Source organism: Rhinolophus sinicus, linkage group LG18, assembly GCF_036562045.2.
Source record: "Rhinolophus sinicus isolate RSC01 linkage group LG18, ASM3656204v1, whole genome shotgun sequence".
Lineage (NCBI taxonomy): Eukaryota > Metazoa > Chordata > Mammalia > Chiroptera > Rhinolophidae > Rhinolophus > Rhinolophus sinicus.
In genome coordinates this window covers 15,543,690-15,561,757 of record NC_133767.1, presented here as the reverse complement: position 1 = coordinate 15,561,757, position 18,068 = coordinate 15,543,690, and the positions used below count along the sequence as shown (strand labels likewise).

The following is an 18,068-nucleotide window of genomic DNA, read 5'->3' as shown; positions in this document are numbered from 1 at the left end:
GCCCCCACAGGCAGAGCCAACGCTGTACCCCCACAAGGAGGGAAACTGAGGCCGGCCTGCCCTGGAGCTGTGCAAGGTTGTGCTCCCAGCCCAACCCCCATCAGCAGGAGCTATGTTGGGGTGCCCTGGGTGGGGTTCTGAAGAAGAGTCAGGAAAGTCCACCCCCCTCGGGTGTCCTGGAACAGGGGGATGGGTGGACGATGGGTAACCACCAGGAACAACTTCCCACAGGAATCTGAGACCACAGAGATCTGTGATGTCCTTTGGGGGCATCGGGGAGACACTGAGAATAGGGTCTTCACTGGTCATTTATCAGGGCCCCTGCAGAACCCTGGACCTCAGGGCTGTTGGCGATGAGGACCTGGAGAGACAGCTAGGTTCATGATTCCTCTTCCACTCTGGCTGGTGGGGGGTCCCCAAGCCCATCTCTGTTGCCTCCCCTCCATTGAAGTCAAGGGCACTGTCCTGTCCTGTATAGACGGGCAGAGGCCATCCTGGCTCCTGAGGGCTGGTCCTGCTATCGTAGCCCTGAAGGGCATTTGTTGGAAGAATAACTAAGTGACATTGAGCAATGGGAGGTTCTGCCCAGGTGGGGGCCTTACCTTGAAAGTCCTGTGACTGCCCAGGTGCCTGGGGGGGGGCGAGGTGTCCTACTCCCTGCCCTCCCTTGTCCTGGGGCTCACACCCCCCTTCCAGGCCTCTTGCTCCTACCTGTGTCGGGCCCACCTTCTTCCTCCTCCTTCAGGCTGTGTATCTGGAGGTGGGGTGGCAGCTATGCATCTACTAGATTTGTGCTGATGGGGATCCGGGGGCATTATCTGGCTGCCTGAGTGGGTCCCAATGTTGGTGAGGGGACAGGTAATCCACCTGAGCAAACCTCCATCCCCCGGCCACCCCATTTCTTCCCTCACCTTTGGACACACAGGCTTGGTCTGGGGGAGGGGTTATGGAGTGACTACCAACAGGGTCAGGGTTCTTTGGGGATGATGAGAATGTTCTGGAAATATATAGAAGTGGTGGTTGCACGACATTGTGAAAATGCTAAATGCTGCTGGATTGTTCACTTTAAGATGGTAAATTTTATGCTCTATGAATTTCACCTAAATTTTAAAAACAGACGTTTAATTGGAATTCCACTAGATGGATCAACTAATGTGGGTAAATTGGCTCCCAGATGAGATCCCATCTCTCAGGAGAAGGTTGCAGGGCCGTCCCTGTATTCAGGTGTTTTCCCTGTTTTCTTCTCATGGCCCATGGGTGTTCATTCCTGATTACAACCCCTCCCACACAGCGGGAGTTTCCACTTGCTATTCTGATTGAGGTCAATTCCCCTCTTATCTTCTAAGTGGTCAGGGCAGCATGGACCTCATTGATTTTTGTGTCTCCAGATGGTGACTTTGCCTCATCTCGTCCCACCCCTACCCCAGTTCTCAGTTGTGCATTATTTTTTTAAATAAATAAACCTGGAGGGTGTAGGGGAATGCCTTCTGTCCTGGATCCAGCGACAGTGTCTGCTGGGACATCCCCCAGGGTGCACTGAGGCTCTCCATGGGGGTCTCAGTCATGCTCAGGGCATGCCCCCACCAGCCTCTGATTCTCTGCGGGTGTGGTGGCCTTGGCACTTGGAGATTGTCAGATGCCTTTCTTGGCCTGACCTCCGCTGCTCTTCTGGGTCAGCAGCTGGGAGCAGGGCCTGTCCCTTGAGGTTTGGCCCTGCTGCCCCAGTACCACCCTGTCTGGGCTGCGTGGATGGCTGGATTCATGCCGTGAGGTTAAAAGGAGGTGGAGTGGCTGCCAGGTTGCAGACTTCCTCTGCCAGGGGCAACTGCGGCTCCTAGCCCTGGACTCTAGGCTCCACCACTGCTGCTCTGCAGGTCCAGACAGAGGCCGTCAGCACACGGCAGGCTGGAACGAACACAAGCTTTGTTTGGAGCTGGCAGACAAGGGGTTCCCTCCTGGCCCCTCCTGGCCAGGCTGGCCCCAAGCACACAGGGGTTTGGGGGTTCTGGTCAGGGTAGGAGGGGAGTCCAGGACCTGGGAGGATGGAGGGAGGCCAGGGTCCTTCCAATCGCCCTGCAGACCCCATTCCTATTTCGGTACCTTGGTCTCTACAGCGGAACTCTCTCTACGACCTGGGGGGTACCCATTAGCACTTGCTCCTAATGCACCTACAGGTTGCCAAGCACCCTGGGTGTGTCTGGCTATTCCAGCCATAAAAGGACACAGGCCGAAGGGCCAAAGTGCAGCCGCCTGAGGCTCCGCCCAACTCAGCATCCCAGGGCCCTCTCCCAGCCCCCTCCTATCTCTGGGGGCCATGGCTTCACCAGTTCAGGATGCCCCACCCCAAGTCCTTGGCCATAATGAGCCCCCAGAGTCCTGCTGCCACCTGCCATGTACCACGGTGGGGCCTGGTCTGGCCTTCAGGTTCCTGGGGGGCAGGGGTCCCCTTTGAGACCCCTGAAGAACTGGGTCTCGGGGCACAGACCCCCTGCCTGTCCGGATCTCCTTGTCTGTGTCTTTTTCAGGGCAGGGTCCTGTTTTGTCTGAAACCCGGAACCAGCATGGGGGGCCAGGGCTGCCGCTGGGGGTTTGAAGTCAGGGCCCCAGCACAGGGACTCATGGTCCCTGGGTCTCAGCTTCTTCATGGAGCTGCAGAGACTGCATGTGGGGCACGAGGGGCTCATACCTCCGATCCCAGGAGCCCCTGCCCTTCTTGCTCAGTGCTGGCCGGAGATGGCCGCCCCGAAGGTGTGAGGGACCCTCACAGCCCTCGTGGGCAGGCTGTGGGTGGGCAGCCAAGGGTGGACACACGTGGGGCAGGATTTATGGTGCGCCCCTGAGATGTGTCCACTGCGCAAGAGGCTGCAGGCCCGGGCCTCGGGGTGGGTGGCTGGCAGAGCCCCTGCCCCTGCAGACAGGCCCCCTCTTCCCACTCCTCTTCTGTCCAGGCCACACTTAGGGGGGACAGTCCAGCCTATGGGGGTGCCAGCTCTCAGCACCACACATACTTGGGCGCTCTGCAGACCCCTGCCGGCCTCAGTTTCTCCACCTGTCCAGGCCTTTGTGCCTATATTCCTTCCCCTGGCCCCCCCCGAGAGTGGGTGGGGAGGCTACGGGGTCAACCCCAGCTCTGGGTTGATGCTCCTGTGGGATAACTGAGCCGCATGGTGGTGGGAGGGCCGCTGTGGTCTCGATTCATCCCCACCCCCAGTGCAGAGGTGAGGAGGGGCCTGTTTGTGAAATGGATGAGCGCGTCCCCACCCCTGCCTGCCTCCCCTCATCGGCTGACCATTGACTGGAGAAGGCTCCCCAGCCCTGGGGCCAGGTGGATGTGGGGTTCATCTCATTAGGGGCTGGGGTCCTTGTGAGGGAGAGGGAAAAGAGTACCAGCCGGGCCGGGCGTTCTGTGGGCCATGGGCCCCAAAGGTACACAAGGACCGAGGGAGGCCTGTGCCTAACCAGCACCCATGTGGCCCCAGCCCACCTGGTGGGCAGACGGCGCCTCGTGCATCCTCCGGAGAGAGGGGCATGGGGCTGCCAGCAGCCACCTCCTAACACCTCCTGCACCCTAGCTGGTGGCCTATAGACCTTCCTTCTACGAGGGTCCATCTCCTGCTCAGCTGGCCGGCTGCAGCTCCAGCCACCTCCACATGGCCGGGAACCTCGGCCAGCTCGCCAGACTCCGGTATTTCCAGACACTGCTGCCAGGGCCCTGGCAGCCCCATTGCCCCATCATCTTTGCTCAGGAGAGAGCAGCCACTGAGGAGATGCTAGGGGAAGCCCCAGGGAGGATGCAGCAGTGATGGAGACAGAAGGGTTGAGCAGAAGCTTCCGGAGTGGCTCAGGGACACATGGCAGAAAGGAACAGACACAGAGTGGACGTCAGGGTGGGGCAGCCTGGTGGCTCCAACCCGTGGTGTGTATGGAAGCCTCCTGTGGAGTGAGTGGCCAACCTCCACCTACGCCCTTGCCTCCAGGGATTGGGGTGCAACCTACTGACTGCTCCATCACTGCCAGGCCCTGATTTCAGCCACATCTAAGTGTGAGGTGACACCAGGGGGTGTAGGGTTCCCCCAGGCCCTGGTGCACGTCGAGATATGGTCTTCCTTCACCATCCAGCCCATTCCAGACAGATGAAAGGACACCAGGAGCCCCGGAACATCAGCCCACCAGAGCTGGACTGCGTGTTTACTCGAGGACATGACCCTTGTCCCCACCCCATTTGCCGATCTCTGTCACCCCTGGAAATTAGCATGTTGCCTGCTAGAATCAGCTCTGAGAGGGTCAGGCTCGGCATTTGACTCTTGGCCTCCCCAGTGTCCAGCCCGGCACCCAGTAGGTGTTTTATGAATGTCTCAGAGGCAGTGGTGCTGGCACAGCCCTTTATAAACAGAATACTCGCTCAGCCAGGAGGCAAACGCCATCAAGTGTAGAGGTGCCCCACCCACCCTGCCCCATGCCCATGCCCACCGTCTCCATCCTGACTTTCTTGGTGTGAACACTTGGTCTGTGCCAGTCCCCACCAGGGCAGGCCCCCTGCGTCTGTCTCGCTCCTGCCACATCCCTGGCCACAGCTCTGCGTCGGCGCACACCAGTCAGTGCTCAGACCCAGCTGGTACCAGGCGTCAGGGCGAGATCGGGCTGGAGGTGTCTGGGGAGTGAGTGCTATCACGGGCTGGCCATCGTGTGGGGGCTTCTCCGTGGCAGCTAGAGCTCGGTTGCTGGCTTGACCAGGTGGCCACTGAAGGTGATGTAGAGATCCCCGCCCTCACCGTAAATGGCGTTGTCACGGTCACGCTGGAACATGCGCACCCAGACAGTGTCACCAGCGGCCAGCGGCAGCAACAGGCTCTGGGTCTGCATGACGCTGCGCTCGCTGGGCTGTGCGTACAGCACAGCTGTGGCCTGCCTATTGCACATGATGTGCAGGTAGGTCTCCTTGTAATTCCAGGTGTGCACGGTGAGGCTCAGGAAGTACACGCCGGGCACAGCACAGAGGAAGCGGCCAGAGGCCAGGTCGAAGGCGTCATCCAGGTTCACCAGCTCCGTGTCAAAGGGCACGGCCTGGAAGGCATTGGTGCTGTGCAGCCCCTCGCGCCGGCCCACGGAGAATCCCGCATAGGCACGCTGGCAAGGGGCGCCTGGCGGCCCCACCTCTCCCTTCTGACCCTTGCGGCCCCGGAGGCCCCGGGAACCCGGTGGGCCCTGCTCCCCGCTCCTACCGGAACGACCTCTGACCCCTGCCTCGCCCTTCTCACCTGCAGGGGAGCAAGCAGAAGCCACTGGTCAAGGCTTGGGATCCGCTTGCTGGCCATGTGGCCTTGCGAGTAACCTCCCCTCCCCAAGTCTCAGTCTGTTCGTCTGTAAGATGGGTGCTAACCCACCCCTCACACAGGGCAATAAGAAGCCACACCCCAAAGTTGTGGCTGTTCTGGGGCTCGTGCTGATTCTCATGTAGGGACAGTGGGACAGTGGGAATGACGGGGATCCAGGCAGCTATCAAAAGAAGTGTCTAAACTGGGCTTTAAAGGACGAGAGGGCTGGGAAGTTGGTGCTCAAGTCCAACCTTCATGTGGCCTGCTGTCCAGTCCCTAGGATGAGGCCCTCATGAACTTAGCCTCTCGCACCTTCTCCCAAGCGGTACCTGGCCCTCCCTCCCCCACTTCCTGTGTGGGCTGGGCCTGGCAGGGGCAGAGAAGGGCAGGTGATAGTAAGATTGCTCAGGAGAGAGGCAGTCTCCAGGCCACCTTGCTTCCTGATTGAGAGGGTAGCTGGAAGGCTGATGGCCTTTACAAGGGTGTCGGAAGCAAGGAACCACCACTCGGTGTGTCCCACTGGGGCCCCAGGTGTCTTCCCAGAGTGGCTCTGCCTAAATCAGGGCCTCGGGGTTTTGGCCTGCTCTCCTATCCCCTCTTCCCTGTTCTGCTCAGTGTGGGTGGGTGTCCCTGTGGGGACAGGGGACAGGGTGGGGCCACCTCTCCGTGACACTCACCTTTGAGGATTGAGATATCGATGGTGGGCCGAATGTGGGGCAGCTGCGTCCACTCCACCCCATCACTCTCAGTGGCATACGTGCCAGGGGCAGCCGGGGGCCAGGCCGGGCGGCAGCAGTGCACACACGGCCGCCGGGGCAGCCCCAGGCTGGGCCAGGCCTCCGCAGGCAGTGCCAAGAAAAGCAGGAGGGCAGGAGCTGCTCTCTGTGCCAGAGCCTACAAGACAGGGAGTAGAGGAGAGGGCATTTGAGAAGAAGATGCCCCACTGAGTCCCCAGGCCCCACGGCAGCCAGCTGTGCCCCCTTGTCTGAGGAGATGGCGTATGGGGCCTGTGTGGGGTACACAGTCAGGAAACCTCAAGGTGCCACAGTGGGCAGGGCCACAGCCTCATCGTGCACCAGATAGAGCACCTGGCATAATTCTCTCTGATGCTCAGCCCCCACCCCTGACAGACATCACAAATGGACCCCCACATTCTCTCACCTGAACCTGAATGTGGCCTCAGAATGCTCAACACAGCACTACTGGGGCTACCACCAATCTGAGGGGCCCATACAGGGGACAACTCACACCTTCCAGAGCCCCCAGCAAGCATGGCCCAGGCAGCCCCACCCATCCGAGCTGGCGTTTCCAGGCTCCTTCTTAGGGGCTGCTCCATCTGCAGGTTCCTCCCCCTCCCAGGGCCTTAGCTCTGGCCTATAGCAGGCACCCTAACTGCCTGCGGTCTGGTCCCCAAAGCTCCCATGCTGGGGACCCCACACCTGGCAGATGCAGGGATAACTACCATGGACAAGGGGGGCTTTGAATCAGCCCTCCAAAACCCCACCCTCCTGTGGCCGGGCAGAGCCCTCGGGGAGGGGCAGCTTCAAGGAAGGGCACTGCCCTACCCCCTGAGGCTGGGCCTGGGTCCCAGGTTGGGTGGGGCTGACGTGAGGCAGTTTCTGCCTGCTGCCTAGCTGGGCAGAGGGCAACACCCGAATCCTGAGCTCCCAGAAGGAGGGAAGGCAACTTAGGAGGCTACCCCATGTGGCCCCCTGCCCTGAAGTGGAGAAGATGGTTTTCAACACCCAACAATCCTGGGCCTCCTGCCTTCAAGCCCTCCCCACCAGGACACCTGGACCATCCATACAAGGTGGGGGCACCACTTCCTGCCCCAATCGGCAGCTGCTGAGACCCCCTGGGTGAGCCCTGCATGCACCTGGGCATCAGTTTCCCCTGGCAAGTGGGCCCTGCCTGTCCTGGTCTCCCCAGGGCTGCATCCGAGAGTCTCAGCCAGGGCTGGTGTTCTGCAAGGGTGGGCATGTGAGGTCAGCATCCTCAGTCTTCCCTGTAGTCCAGCCCTGCTGAGCAAAGACCCAGGCCCCCTCCTCCAGGGAGCCCTCTGTGACTGCAGCACAGGGCTAGATCCTTCCTCTTGCATGGTGGGTCTGAGACCCACTCCCAGGCTGAGCTTCCCTGGCAGATGGGACCCCTTTTCTTCACCCTAATCCCCGGAATCCAGCAGACCCTGACCAGTCCTCCCAGCATCACCGGACCCTGCAAGACCCTCCTGGATTCCTCCAATGGGAGGATCTGACAAGAGTGGGTGTTTCCAGGGGATCCTGCCCCATATGCAGGCCTGTGCCGCTCAAGCCCCCATCTCCTCCCCCTGGAGGTATGGTGTCCTGGGCATCCTGGCCCGCTGGCCTACCCAGCAGACACTCTGGGCTGGAGCCTCCTGCTGGAGTCGGGGAGAGCACAGAGCCCTTGCAAGCCCAGCCTGCCCAGGGTGGCTGTGAAGACCCCCACCTACCCCCTCACTCCGTTACCATTTCACAGTCGGGTGCTGCTGCTGGTCTGGCCGCTCCACCGTCACTGCCCCAGCAGCCCGTGAAAGGGCCCTTTCATGCCCGGCCCAGGCGCCCACGGCTTCCCCTGGGCCATCCAAAACCAACAGGGCTGGGGCCGGCTTCAGCGCTCCCGGTGGGAGGCTCCCAGGGCCCTGCTGCCCGCCATCCTGCCCTCCACCCTCCACCTGCCAAAAGGTCTGCATATCCTTGCCACAGGGGCTCCAGGGTCCTTCTGCCAGCCCTGTGCCATGGCATGGCTATGGGGCCTGGGGCGTCGGGGACTGGTGGATTGGGGGACGGTGCCATGGGCTGGCCACCTCCTCCATTTGGGGTACAGTGACTCAGGGGGGAGTTGGGGAAGCTGGGAGGAGACTCATCAGGGGACTGGAGGCCACAGTTGGGGGGAGGCAGACCAGGGCCACCGGGCCTGTGTCGAGCCCACCCGGTGACAGTGACACCCTCCTGTCTCTGGCTGGGAGGTGAGGGCTGGGGCTGGTGGATGAAACCCAACACCTGGCCAGACCCGGGGTGTCTGCTTTTGCCTCCCCTGTGCCCAGCAGAGCAAGAAGCTGTAACACCCTGTTGGGGGGCCTTCAGCATCAGTCCAGCCTTTCAGCAGGTAAGAGTTGTGTTCCTGTTATGCCCGCTGGTGGGAATGACTCACAGGGCCCCCCAGACAGTGGCAGGCAGGGGCTGTGCCCACTGTGAGCCTGAAGCTGAGCCCACACCAGGATCTGGCCTTGTCCCTGGTCTGGGTCTGGACAGCTGGACAGTCGGTCCAGGGTCAGAATGCTGCGCCTTGGCCTCTGGACATGGGGACATGCAATTCCTGGGATGCTTCCACCCCCCCACACACACCAAGCCAGGTCACCTGTGGGAGCAGCACCAGCTGACCAGGTATAGCCTGGGGAACAGGCCAGGCCCATCCAGGGATCTGGTTCTCTCCCCAGCTTCCCCACCTCAACCCTCCTCACTGATAACCACAGAGGGGCAAGGATGGGAGAAGGGGGAAGCCCCCCCCACATGTGGGGGGCTTCTTGTGCCAGTCTGAAGGGGAGTGGGCCAGGTGAGGATGGTGGGCAGGGGTTATGCCAGCTAGAGCCAGTTCCTAGACTGGCCCCACCCCCAGAGATGACAGCTCACCCTCCAGCAGGCCCGGCAGCCCTCTTTGGGGACAGTTGTCTTCACCCCTCGGTGGCAGGTGGCACAAATGGAGGAGGTGTGAAGACCCGAGGCCCTAAACCCTGTCTCACCTCCCTGCAGCCCGTTGTCTCTCATGCCTCGTGGTTTGGTTCTGAGCAGCCCAGGCTCCTGCCTCTATCACCGTGTCCCTGAGGAGCCATTGGGCCCAGAACAGACTGGGGGCTCCTCTCTGCCCGCCCCCCATTATTGCCTCTGGGGCTCCCAAAGGAAGGCAGATGCCCGAGCTCTGCTGCTCCCTGCCTCTGAGCCTTAGCTTCCCACCTGTAAATGGGCACCAACGGGCTCAGACGTGGTGGGAGTGTCCCCTGTCTCGAAGGACCCGGGTGAAGCCCAGCCAGTGGGGGATGCCACAGGCTTCGCCGTGCTGTAAAGCTGATGGAGCCCTCCCTGCACCTCCTGCGGCCGGTTCCCTGATGCCAGTAGGCAGAGCAGCCCCCTAAAAGAGATGGGCACTCACTGTGAGTCCCCTTGGGGGAGGGGACAGTGAGTTAAATATGCCCTGCATGTTGGGGGTAAGCCAGAGCTAAGCCCACGCCTCTGGGACCCAGGCTGGGGTGCATTTGCTGGAGTGGGTGGGAAGGCAAGGCTCTTAGCGGAGGTGGTCAGTGAACGCCAGGGGTGACTCAGCAGGTGGCAGAACGAGGCTCCCGGATGGAAATAGCCATCGCTCGGACATGCCGCCTGGCATCTCCGTGACAACGGGAACATGGCCGAGCCTCATGGCCCCATAGGGTCAGCCACCCACAGAGTGTCTGTAGGGGCTGAATCCCTGCTGACGGCAGTCAGCCTGGGGTGGACACAGCGGTCTGTCCCCACCCCAAGCCTGCCAGACAGCCTACTTCTCCTTCGAGCCTTGGGAAATTTGACATGTGGCCTGGAGCCACTGCTCAGCTCCAGGGCCTGGTCATTGGTCTCTACAGTGTGACTAAATTTCCGGCCTCACAGATGGCCATCAGAGAACTACAGACATTGAGGTCCAGCCACATGGCCCCCTGGGACTACGCCCGCTGCCTTCCCTGCCTGGTACTGCCACCAAGCTTTAGAGACAAAGAGCTTCACACAGCCCCCCTCAATTAGCTCTCATCAGCTGCTACTCTCTGGGGGGCCTGGACAGGAGAACCTCAGCGCGATGGGTCACGGCCTCGGCTGTGGGGCAGTAATGGGGGTCTGCGTGGCAAGAGTGCTCACTCACCCTGAGAGTCCTGTCAATGAGCTGCTGCTGGGGAAGGGACAGCAGCCAGAAGCTCATCTGTGGGGGGGGGTGTGGGGGCCGAGCGACAGGGGCCTCACCACCACCTGCCCCTCCACAGATGTGCTTGGCCCTCTCTGGGGACTGCATGTCTATTCACGAGGTGAACACAGGGTACAGGGCGGTGTGCAGTCAGGTGAGCGGCAGGGGCTCCACCCACCTCCATGCCTGACTCTCCCTGGCTAAGGAGGGGGCTAGACACAGAGACTGGCCCCCTGAAGGAGACCAAGGTGTTTGGGAGTGGAGCTCCCACTCCTAACCTAGACTCCTCACTCCCCAGTTCAGGGTCTGCCCCCCAGGTGCCCATCTCGTGCCAAGTGGCGGTGGCAGGGAGAGGTCCCACGGGTTTCCCTGGGGGGGTCACTGTTCCAGGCCTGGCCTGGTACACTTGAGGGGCATTGAGGTGCTCTATGGATGCCCACAGCCCCCACGGCCGAGTCCCTCAGGGGAGAGCCAGGTCAGCAGTGTGTCCAGACACCTCTGCCCCAGGTTCACCTCCTGCTAACTAGGGGAGAGCCGGCCAGCCTCACCCTGACAGCATCCAGGGCACATGGAAGAAAAAGAGCAGACTACCGCGGCAGTGACTGGAGGCTGTGTGGCTTCAGTGGGATGGATGGCAGGTGATGCTTGCTTCCTCTGAAGCATCCGGCGGGTGGCCCATTAGGGTAGAGAAACCTCTCTGTGCCTTGAGTGCGGGGGAGGGGCCTGGAGCTGGGGACAGGGCCAGGCCTCCAATGCTCTGCTTGAGCAATGAGGTGGTGCCTCTACCATCCTTGGCTGACCCCTCTCCCCAGGTGGTAACTGGGGGCACTCTGGGTAGGAAGAACTGCCCTTGCAAAGGCTCTGAGCCCTCACCTCCCATGGGCTGGAACAATGGGGTCCACAGGCAAAGCCTACCTGCCCAGGCCATGCCACGAGTGGAAAGCCAACATGCTTTTTATTTTAGGGTTGAGGGTCAGGTCCCTGTCTGAGTCTGGCCAAAGCCAGCAGGGCTGCCCCACTGTGGTGCCCGCCCTGGTCACTGGTAGCCAGCCAGCTGAAGGATGGTGGGGTAGCGGGTGCGGTGGGTCATGCACTTCTGGCGGTCGATGAACAGGCTGTTGGTTTTGACAGTGATGTCCTTCTCCAGGCTCATGCGTGTGTCCTCCAGGTTGCGCAGTGACTGCTCTGCTTCTAGAAGCTTCTCCCTCAGTGCCTTGAGGGACATGTTCAGTTCTTCCACCTCACTCACCAGCCTGAGGGATTCGGGGGAGGGAGACGTGAGCTGGGCTGTCACCAAAACACCAAGCCTTTGGGCCCATGATTCAAAGGCTGGGAACCCTGGTGAGTCCTGGCCAAGACGCTCAGCCATAAACGGACTCCAAATGTCCCAAAGGAACGCCTACCAGCAGAGCTGGGGAGTGGGCTGGGGTTCCACTCGAGGCCCTAAGGCTCCCTAGTTCCTTCTATTCCTGGCATTTGGAATCAGGACAGATCGACCCCCTTGAAGCCAAGCGAGGCCCCAAGTTTCCTGAACAAATCGAGGGACAGGGAAGGAAAAATGCCAGGGGGTGGGGGTAGTTCTGCTCACAAGGGCAGCTGGATCCTCGATAAGTCAGAAAAACAAAAGACATGATCCCACCTATGGCTCCAGCCCAGGACGTGGGTCCACCATGATATCAGAGGTGTCATGACCCCAAAATTCCTCACCAGGAAGGCTGCACAGCATGTGAAGTGGGAAGCGCCCCAATGTCCCTGGCACTTGAAGCTCTGATACTCAGTGCCCACCCGTAAGGCTCGTACAGTGTCCACACGCTGGATGGGAGTGGGGACGTGCAAACATCTGCGTGTGTGTGAGCTGAGCCAGGGAGGCACCAGTGTGTCCTCAACACGTCTGTGGGGCTGTGTGCATGGTTGTACATGGGTGTCCCAGAGGCCGAGGGAGGCCTGGAGGCAGGTGGGCGGCACCTGGGTGGGGGTGGAGACCAGGCCCACCCCAGGACTCTACCTGAACTGGGCATTGTCTCGGCACAGCTCCACGTTGGGCCGGTGCGAACGCTGGTACAGGCGGGTCTGAGCCACCTTCAGAGGCATCTCTTTGTCCTTGATGGCCTGCTTCAGCGCGGCCACGTTGTGCTCCTGGTCTGTGATCTCGCGCAGCGTCTGCACACACAGGACAGTCCGCCTGGGTCCCCAGAAAGGCAGGCATCCAGGATGGGCCAGATCTCCTTGCTGAACCCTGGGGCTATGTCCAGGGAGCAGCCTGTCCACTGGCTCTGGAGGAAGCGTAGATGCAAGGAGAACGTGCCCAGCTACCTTGGCCCGCCCAAGGGAACCCAGGGGCCTGGGATGAAACAGCAAAGCCTGTGGTCCAGCAGTTCTGGCCCGAATGCCTCCCAGCCCTGGTGGTCACTAGCCTCCAACCCTAACCAAGAACCAGAAAGACTTGGAGGCAGCAGAGGCCACCCTGAGAGCTTGGGGTCAGAGCCCTGGGAGGCCCGCATCTTCCCTTCCACCTTCCCTCCTCCTGCTCACACCTGACAGCCCCTCTTGGTCAGTGTCAATAGACCAGGGTGGCAATGCCAGTAGACCACCCTCAATGTCACCTGGTTTTTCATCGGCTAAATGAAGATTCAGGGAGGAGTGGGGGCTTTGCCTTTGGGGTCCCTCTGGAAGGAAGGGGTAGGGGCGAGGCTAGGTAGTGACCATGATATAGTGGCCACGGAGAGGGGAGACAGGGAGGGGGCGCCTGAAGGAGCCTAGTCTCATTCTGGTTACGGGCGTCCCACCCCAGGGCTGGCCTGGGCGTGGCCTGAGTGCGTCCTGGGCGTGGCTTGGGCGCGCCGGCCCACCTTGCGCAGGTGTTGCTCCAACTTGAGCCGCGCGTCTTCCAGCTCCTCGCAGCGGCGCTCGTAGGCCAGGTTCACGGCGTCGCACTGCAGCCGCAGGTCCTCGGCTACGTCCCTCAGGATGCAGTCAATGAGCCCCCGCAGGTTGACCGAGGCCAGGCGCTCGCGCTCGGCGCGGCACAGGTTTTCCTGCGTGAACTTGGCCCACGTCTCGGGCGTGGAGGCGCTGCGGGCAGGTAGCGGCCCAGCGCCGCGGTCGGTGGGGGCACCTGCCAAGGGCTGCGGTTCCCACCAGGCCCTCCCCGCGCCCCCGCACTTCCATGCCCCCAGCGCCCCAGCACAAACCACACCACCCTCAGCCTCAGTGCTACCTCGCGACCCCGCGGCCCGTACGTCACCCGTGCCTCCTGCGACTACTACCCTAGCTCTGCCCCGCGCCCTCCAGCGCCGCCCCACTCCCCCAGTGCCTCCTGGGCCCCAATCTCCACTCCGGCCTTGCGCCCCACGCCCACCGCGCGTCCAGGGCTACACTACGATGGGCGGAGGCTTAGCGCCCCTACCGACCGCGCATGGAGCTGCAGGTTAGTCGTCCATGTCTCCTTCCCCATCCGCCTCGGGGCGCCCCTGGGTTCTCTCTCTTTGCTTAGCCCCCGGCCCCTCTGGTGAACTGTGTGGGACTGGGCACTTGGGCAGGGGTCCTGATGGCTGCCCATCTTCAGGAGCAGAAGAGCTTCACGAGGGTTATCTGTGGTGAGGGCCTCGGGCCAGCAGAGGGACCAGAGCCTCGGGCTGTGGTGAGGGCTTCGGGACAGCAGGGCTGGGGAGGACCCCCAGCAGGGGGACCAGGAGCCCAGGTGGGACCTGGGGAGGGCGTGCTGCAAGGGCAGTCGGTGGGGGAGGGGGGGAAGGTTTTTGTACGGAGGATCCCTCGGAGAGGCTGGGTGGCCCACCTCTCCTCCAACTTGGTGGAGTGCGGGTGGAATTGCACCTCCGTGCTCTGATTGTGGTAGCGGGCGCAGGTCTCGTCGATATTGTAGGCCTCTACCTTGTCGGACCAATCCATCTCGCACGTCTCCTTCTGTTCCCGGTTCAGCCTGGGGGCAGTGGGCAGGGCCTGCGTTTTTGCAACGAGGAGGGTGAGGGTGGGGGGAGCTGGGCCCACCGGGGTGCTGGGCAAGGCAAGCACCCCAAGCAGAAGGCAAACCTCATCTACGGAGCGTGGGGTCCTCGGGACGCCCAGGTTCACCTAGCCAGCAATGTCCAGAGTCAGCTGCCCCCTGCCCCCCTTGCTGGCCTGAGCTGTGGACACCCAGGGCCCCCAGGCCATGCAGGAATCTGCTACACCCCTCACCCATCTGGTGCCCCTGCCTGTGCTCCAGGCTGTGACTTGGGACAAGCCACCACTTCTCTGAGCCTCAGGGCCCCATTGCCCCAACTTCCTGCCCCAAACCAGCCTGAGGGGTGGGGGGACAGGGGTCATCCTGCAGGCTGGAGACCCACCGAATCTGGTTCACGGCCTGCATGATGGTCCTTTTCAGCAGCTCCTGGATGTTCCTGATGAGCTCGGCCTCCTGGGGGAGAAGACCATGTGCTTTGAAGAATCTGAGGACGGCAGAGCTGCTGTGGGCCCCAGGAAGAGCTGAGATTTGGGGCAATAACTGGAGGAACTGGGGGCTCAGCTGGCACCTGACCCCTGGCTGGATGACCTTGGGCTTTGTTGACCCCTGGTCTCTTTTTCGGAAAATGGGGCATGAGCCCCGCTTTTCCTTGTCAGGTTTATTTTGGGCATTTGAATATTCTATTTGGTGCACTGTATGGGGCCTTTCCTTCTGGGAGTCTTTACTGCTGCTGAGGGTCACCCAGAGGTAGTTCCCACTTGTCTGGCACCCAGCACCCCCTGGGCACTGGGGGCTGTCCCGGCAGTCTGCCCGGGGCACTGAGGTCATCAGCCTGCCAGCTGGCCCCTGGACATCCAGGCCAACAGCCTCAAAGGACCCCAGGCCTTGGGGACAAGGTGCCCTCCTGGGCGGGGCTGCCCCTTGGGGCCATGGGCACAGAGAGGCCTTCCCCATACCAAGAACACAGGGGATCCTCTGCTTTCTCTGTGCTATGTCAATGGCTTCTTTTTTGTGTACAAACAACCCTTTCACCCTGATTTGAATTTTCATCTCCAATCGGGCACCAAACCCACGTGTGTCTGGGTCTGTCCCCTGGTCTGTTTCCCCATCCATGCAACCCCTATACCATGTTTCCCTGAAAATAAGACCTAGCTGGACAATCAGTTCTAATGCGTCTTTTGGAGCAAAAATTAATATTAAACCCAGTCTTATAAGACCAGGTATAATATAATATAATATAATATAATATAATATAATATAATATAATATAATATAATATAATATAATATAATACCAAGTCTTATATTAATTTTTGTTCCAAAAGGACGCATTAGAACTGATTGTCCGGCTAGGTCTTATTTTCGGGGAACCACGGTAGTAGTCCATGCACTACTTCATTTTCCATGGCCTTGGCACAGAGCAGAGGGGCTACACCCCGAGCCTTGGGAAGTTGTGGGGGGCTGCAGAGGGGGTTGGGAGCCTGGAGGTGGGCAGGAGAAGGCAGGGAGGGATTCAAGGTTCTGGCCTGAGCTTGGGGAGTGCAGGGGATGCCCTGAGTCTCTGCACTCATTGTTTATATTCCTGAATCTCATGCATGCTCACGGCCTGCGGTCTGTTCACAGGTGAGGCCCCCAGGGTCTGAGAGGTTTGGGAACTGTGCCCCACCAGGACCAAGGGCCTGGACTGAGTAGCCCCCTGATTTCTGTGGGGCTGCCCCAGGACAGGTGCTGCTGGGTTTCGGGTTTCGGAGGGTGTCTTTGTGGGATCAATGTGGCCTCCACCCATTCTCACCCCATCCACGCTGCACCACCGGCCTGTGCTTGGGTTTCTACCATAGGTATGTGTCCTGGAGCAGGGAGCTATGGTGGACTCAGTCTCTGGGAGCTCAAGGTCAGGTTTAATTTGCATGACCTGGGTGACCTGAGGGGCTGCGCAGAGGGTCCCAGGACTTGAAGTAACCAAGCGATCACCCAATGGGTGCAGGTGCCCTCAGGACCTGACCAAGAGGGGCTCTCTGGCCCTGCACATACTCTAGACCTCAGGTGGCTGTCCCCAGAACTCAGCTCACACCTCTCCCCATCCTTGGGGTATGTGTGGAGGAGTATCAGTCCTCGTGGGGTGGACCAGCTGGGCCCCTCCTTGCCTCAGTGGCCTCTGACTGTTCCATTCTCAGGCAAATGTCCCCAACACACATCCTAGGTGTGAATCCTGCATGGGCACGAGGCCTCTGCCAGCTTGTGTTGTGGGGGCACACCTGTGTCCACACTCGGGCCCCCGTGCAGGTCACGCTCCCAGCAGAAAGGTGAGGGCAGCCCGGGGCTGCCGGTCCCCGGGAACCAAAGCGCTCCACACCTTTAGCAGCTCCATCTCCACGTAGTCACGCACGAGGTCGGGGTGCTGGCGGCGCTCTCGGCACTGCAGGTTGTCCGTGGCGATGGAGAAGGGCACAGCTGTGGCGTCCAGGGAGCGCTCCAGCCGCTGCTTCTGAGCCAACAGCAGGTCAGTCTCAGCTACCAGTTCGTCCACCTCGTGCTGCAGCTCCGACTTCCAACAGTGCAGCTCCTGCAGACGCTCACCCACCTTCCGGGTGGAGTCCTCCTGGGTCCTCTGTGCCAGCGCCTCTGTCTCGGCAGCCAGCTGCTGGCTCTCCTGGCGCTGCCGCTCCGACTGGTCACGGTCGGCGAAGGCCTGGTGGTAGTGGGCATAGCAGTTCTGGAACCACTCATCTACCAGATACTTGGCCGTGCGGAAGCCAGCGGTGGCCAGGCCCGAGGACGTGTAGGCGCCCGTGTTACGGGCTATATCGTATAGCTTGGGGGGAAGCTCGCATGCCGGCACCGTCTGCGGGGCAGGCTGCTTGGTCAGGAGCACATCTGTCTGTGCCATGGTGCCACCAGCCTAGGCACAGGTTGGTGGGTGGGGCATTTGCCACGGTCAGCAAGGCAGCTCTGGCCACTCTGTCCCCAGAGCAGGATGTCTCCTGGTTTCCTGGTGACAGGTACACGCCAAGCCCTCCTGTTGCTGGGCAACGGGGACCCCTCCCCCAGGGGCCCTCTTAAAGGGCCAGGCAGGCCCCAACCCTCCCCATCCTGGGCCCCGTCTGGCTGGAGGAGGCATTGCACCAGGGACCAGAGGCCCAAGGCCAGGCCCCTTTGTCTCCTGCTTGTCTTACTTACCCCAGTGGGGTTCCCCTTGGGCACAGAGGGGTGATGTATCTTTGATGGGGTGTTGAATTCAGCCTCCCATGGGTTCCTGAAGTCAGATGCCTACATCTGTCCCTCATAGGAGGAGACAGATCATGTTCTTGGGACGGTGGCCGCCACCAAGGGCCAGGCTCATGGCCTGGGGGGCAGGAAGTATGCCTGGGCTGGGCACAGTTCCTCATTCCCCATCCTGGGTGGGGAGCCTGAGTGTGGGAGTGATGCCGATGCCCCACATGGGCAGCAGAGGGCACAGTTGGCCGAGAAATGCTGTTGAGGGGGTGGGGCGGCAGCTCCTGGATTCTCCCACCACTACCAGACAATACTCTGGGGTCTGGATGGCCCCTGACCCCTCTAGCCCCGGCTCCTCCCGTGGGACCCCTCACCCCAGTCCTCTTAGCAGGACACCCCCCCCTCCAGCACAGTCTGGGACGGCCCCCACTAGCGCCCCAGGAGCCTCGGGACCTCTTCAGACACACCAGCCAGACCTCACATTCTTGGCCTTACAATGCCATCCTCCCTTGGCCCTGACTCTTGGCACTGTCCCCCCTCACTACGCTAATGGCATTTACACGTCCTGGCATAGACAGGTGCTTCCTAAATACGGGTTTTGGGGACAGCAGGCTGAGGCTTCCCCAACCCAGGCTG

The 18,068-nt window shown here is 61.1% G+C and overlaps 2 protein-coding genes across 2 annotated transcripts; both read right to left on the bottom strand.

Moving 5' to 3' along the window:
* Window positions 1–4,472: 4,472 nt before the first annotated feature.
* On the bottom strand, window positions 4,473–7,886 carry C1QTNF8 (C1q and TNF related 8). Its single transcript, XM_019756189.2, has 3 exons — window positions 7,802–7,886; window positions 5,993–6,209; window positions 4,473–5,258 (listed from the first exon to the last, which is right to left on the bottom strand). Exons 1-3 carry the CDS (start codon window positions 7,802–7,804, stop codon window positions 4,708–4,710), a joined length of 771 nt encoding a protein of 256 aa, XP_019611748.2. The 5' UTR covers window positions 7,805–7,886; the 3' UTR covers window positions 4,473–4,707.
* A 3,306-nt stretch (window positions 7,887–11,192) lies between these two features.
* On the bottom strand, window positions 11,193–17,205 carry TEKT4 (tektin 4). The gene is made up of 6 exons (XM_019756177.2): window positions 16,573–17,205; window positions 14,603–14,673; window positions 14,053–14,196; window positions 13,106–13,328; window positions 12,262–12,416; window positions 11,193–11,509 (listed from the first exon to the last, which is right to left on the bottom strand). The coding sequence occupies exons 1-6, from the start codon at window positions 17,104–17,106 to the stop codon at window positions 11,293–11,295; spliced, it is 1,344 nt and encodes a 447-aa protein (XP_019611736.2). The 5' UTR covers window positions 17,107–17,205; the 3' UTR covers window positions 11,193–11,292.
* Between the last annotated feature and the right edge of the window lie 863 nt (window positions 17,206–18,068).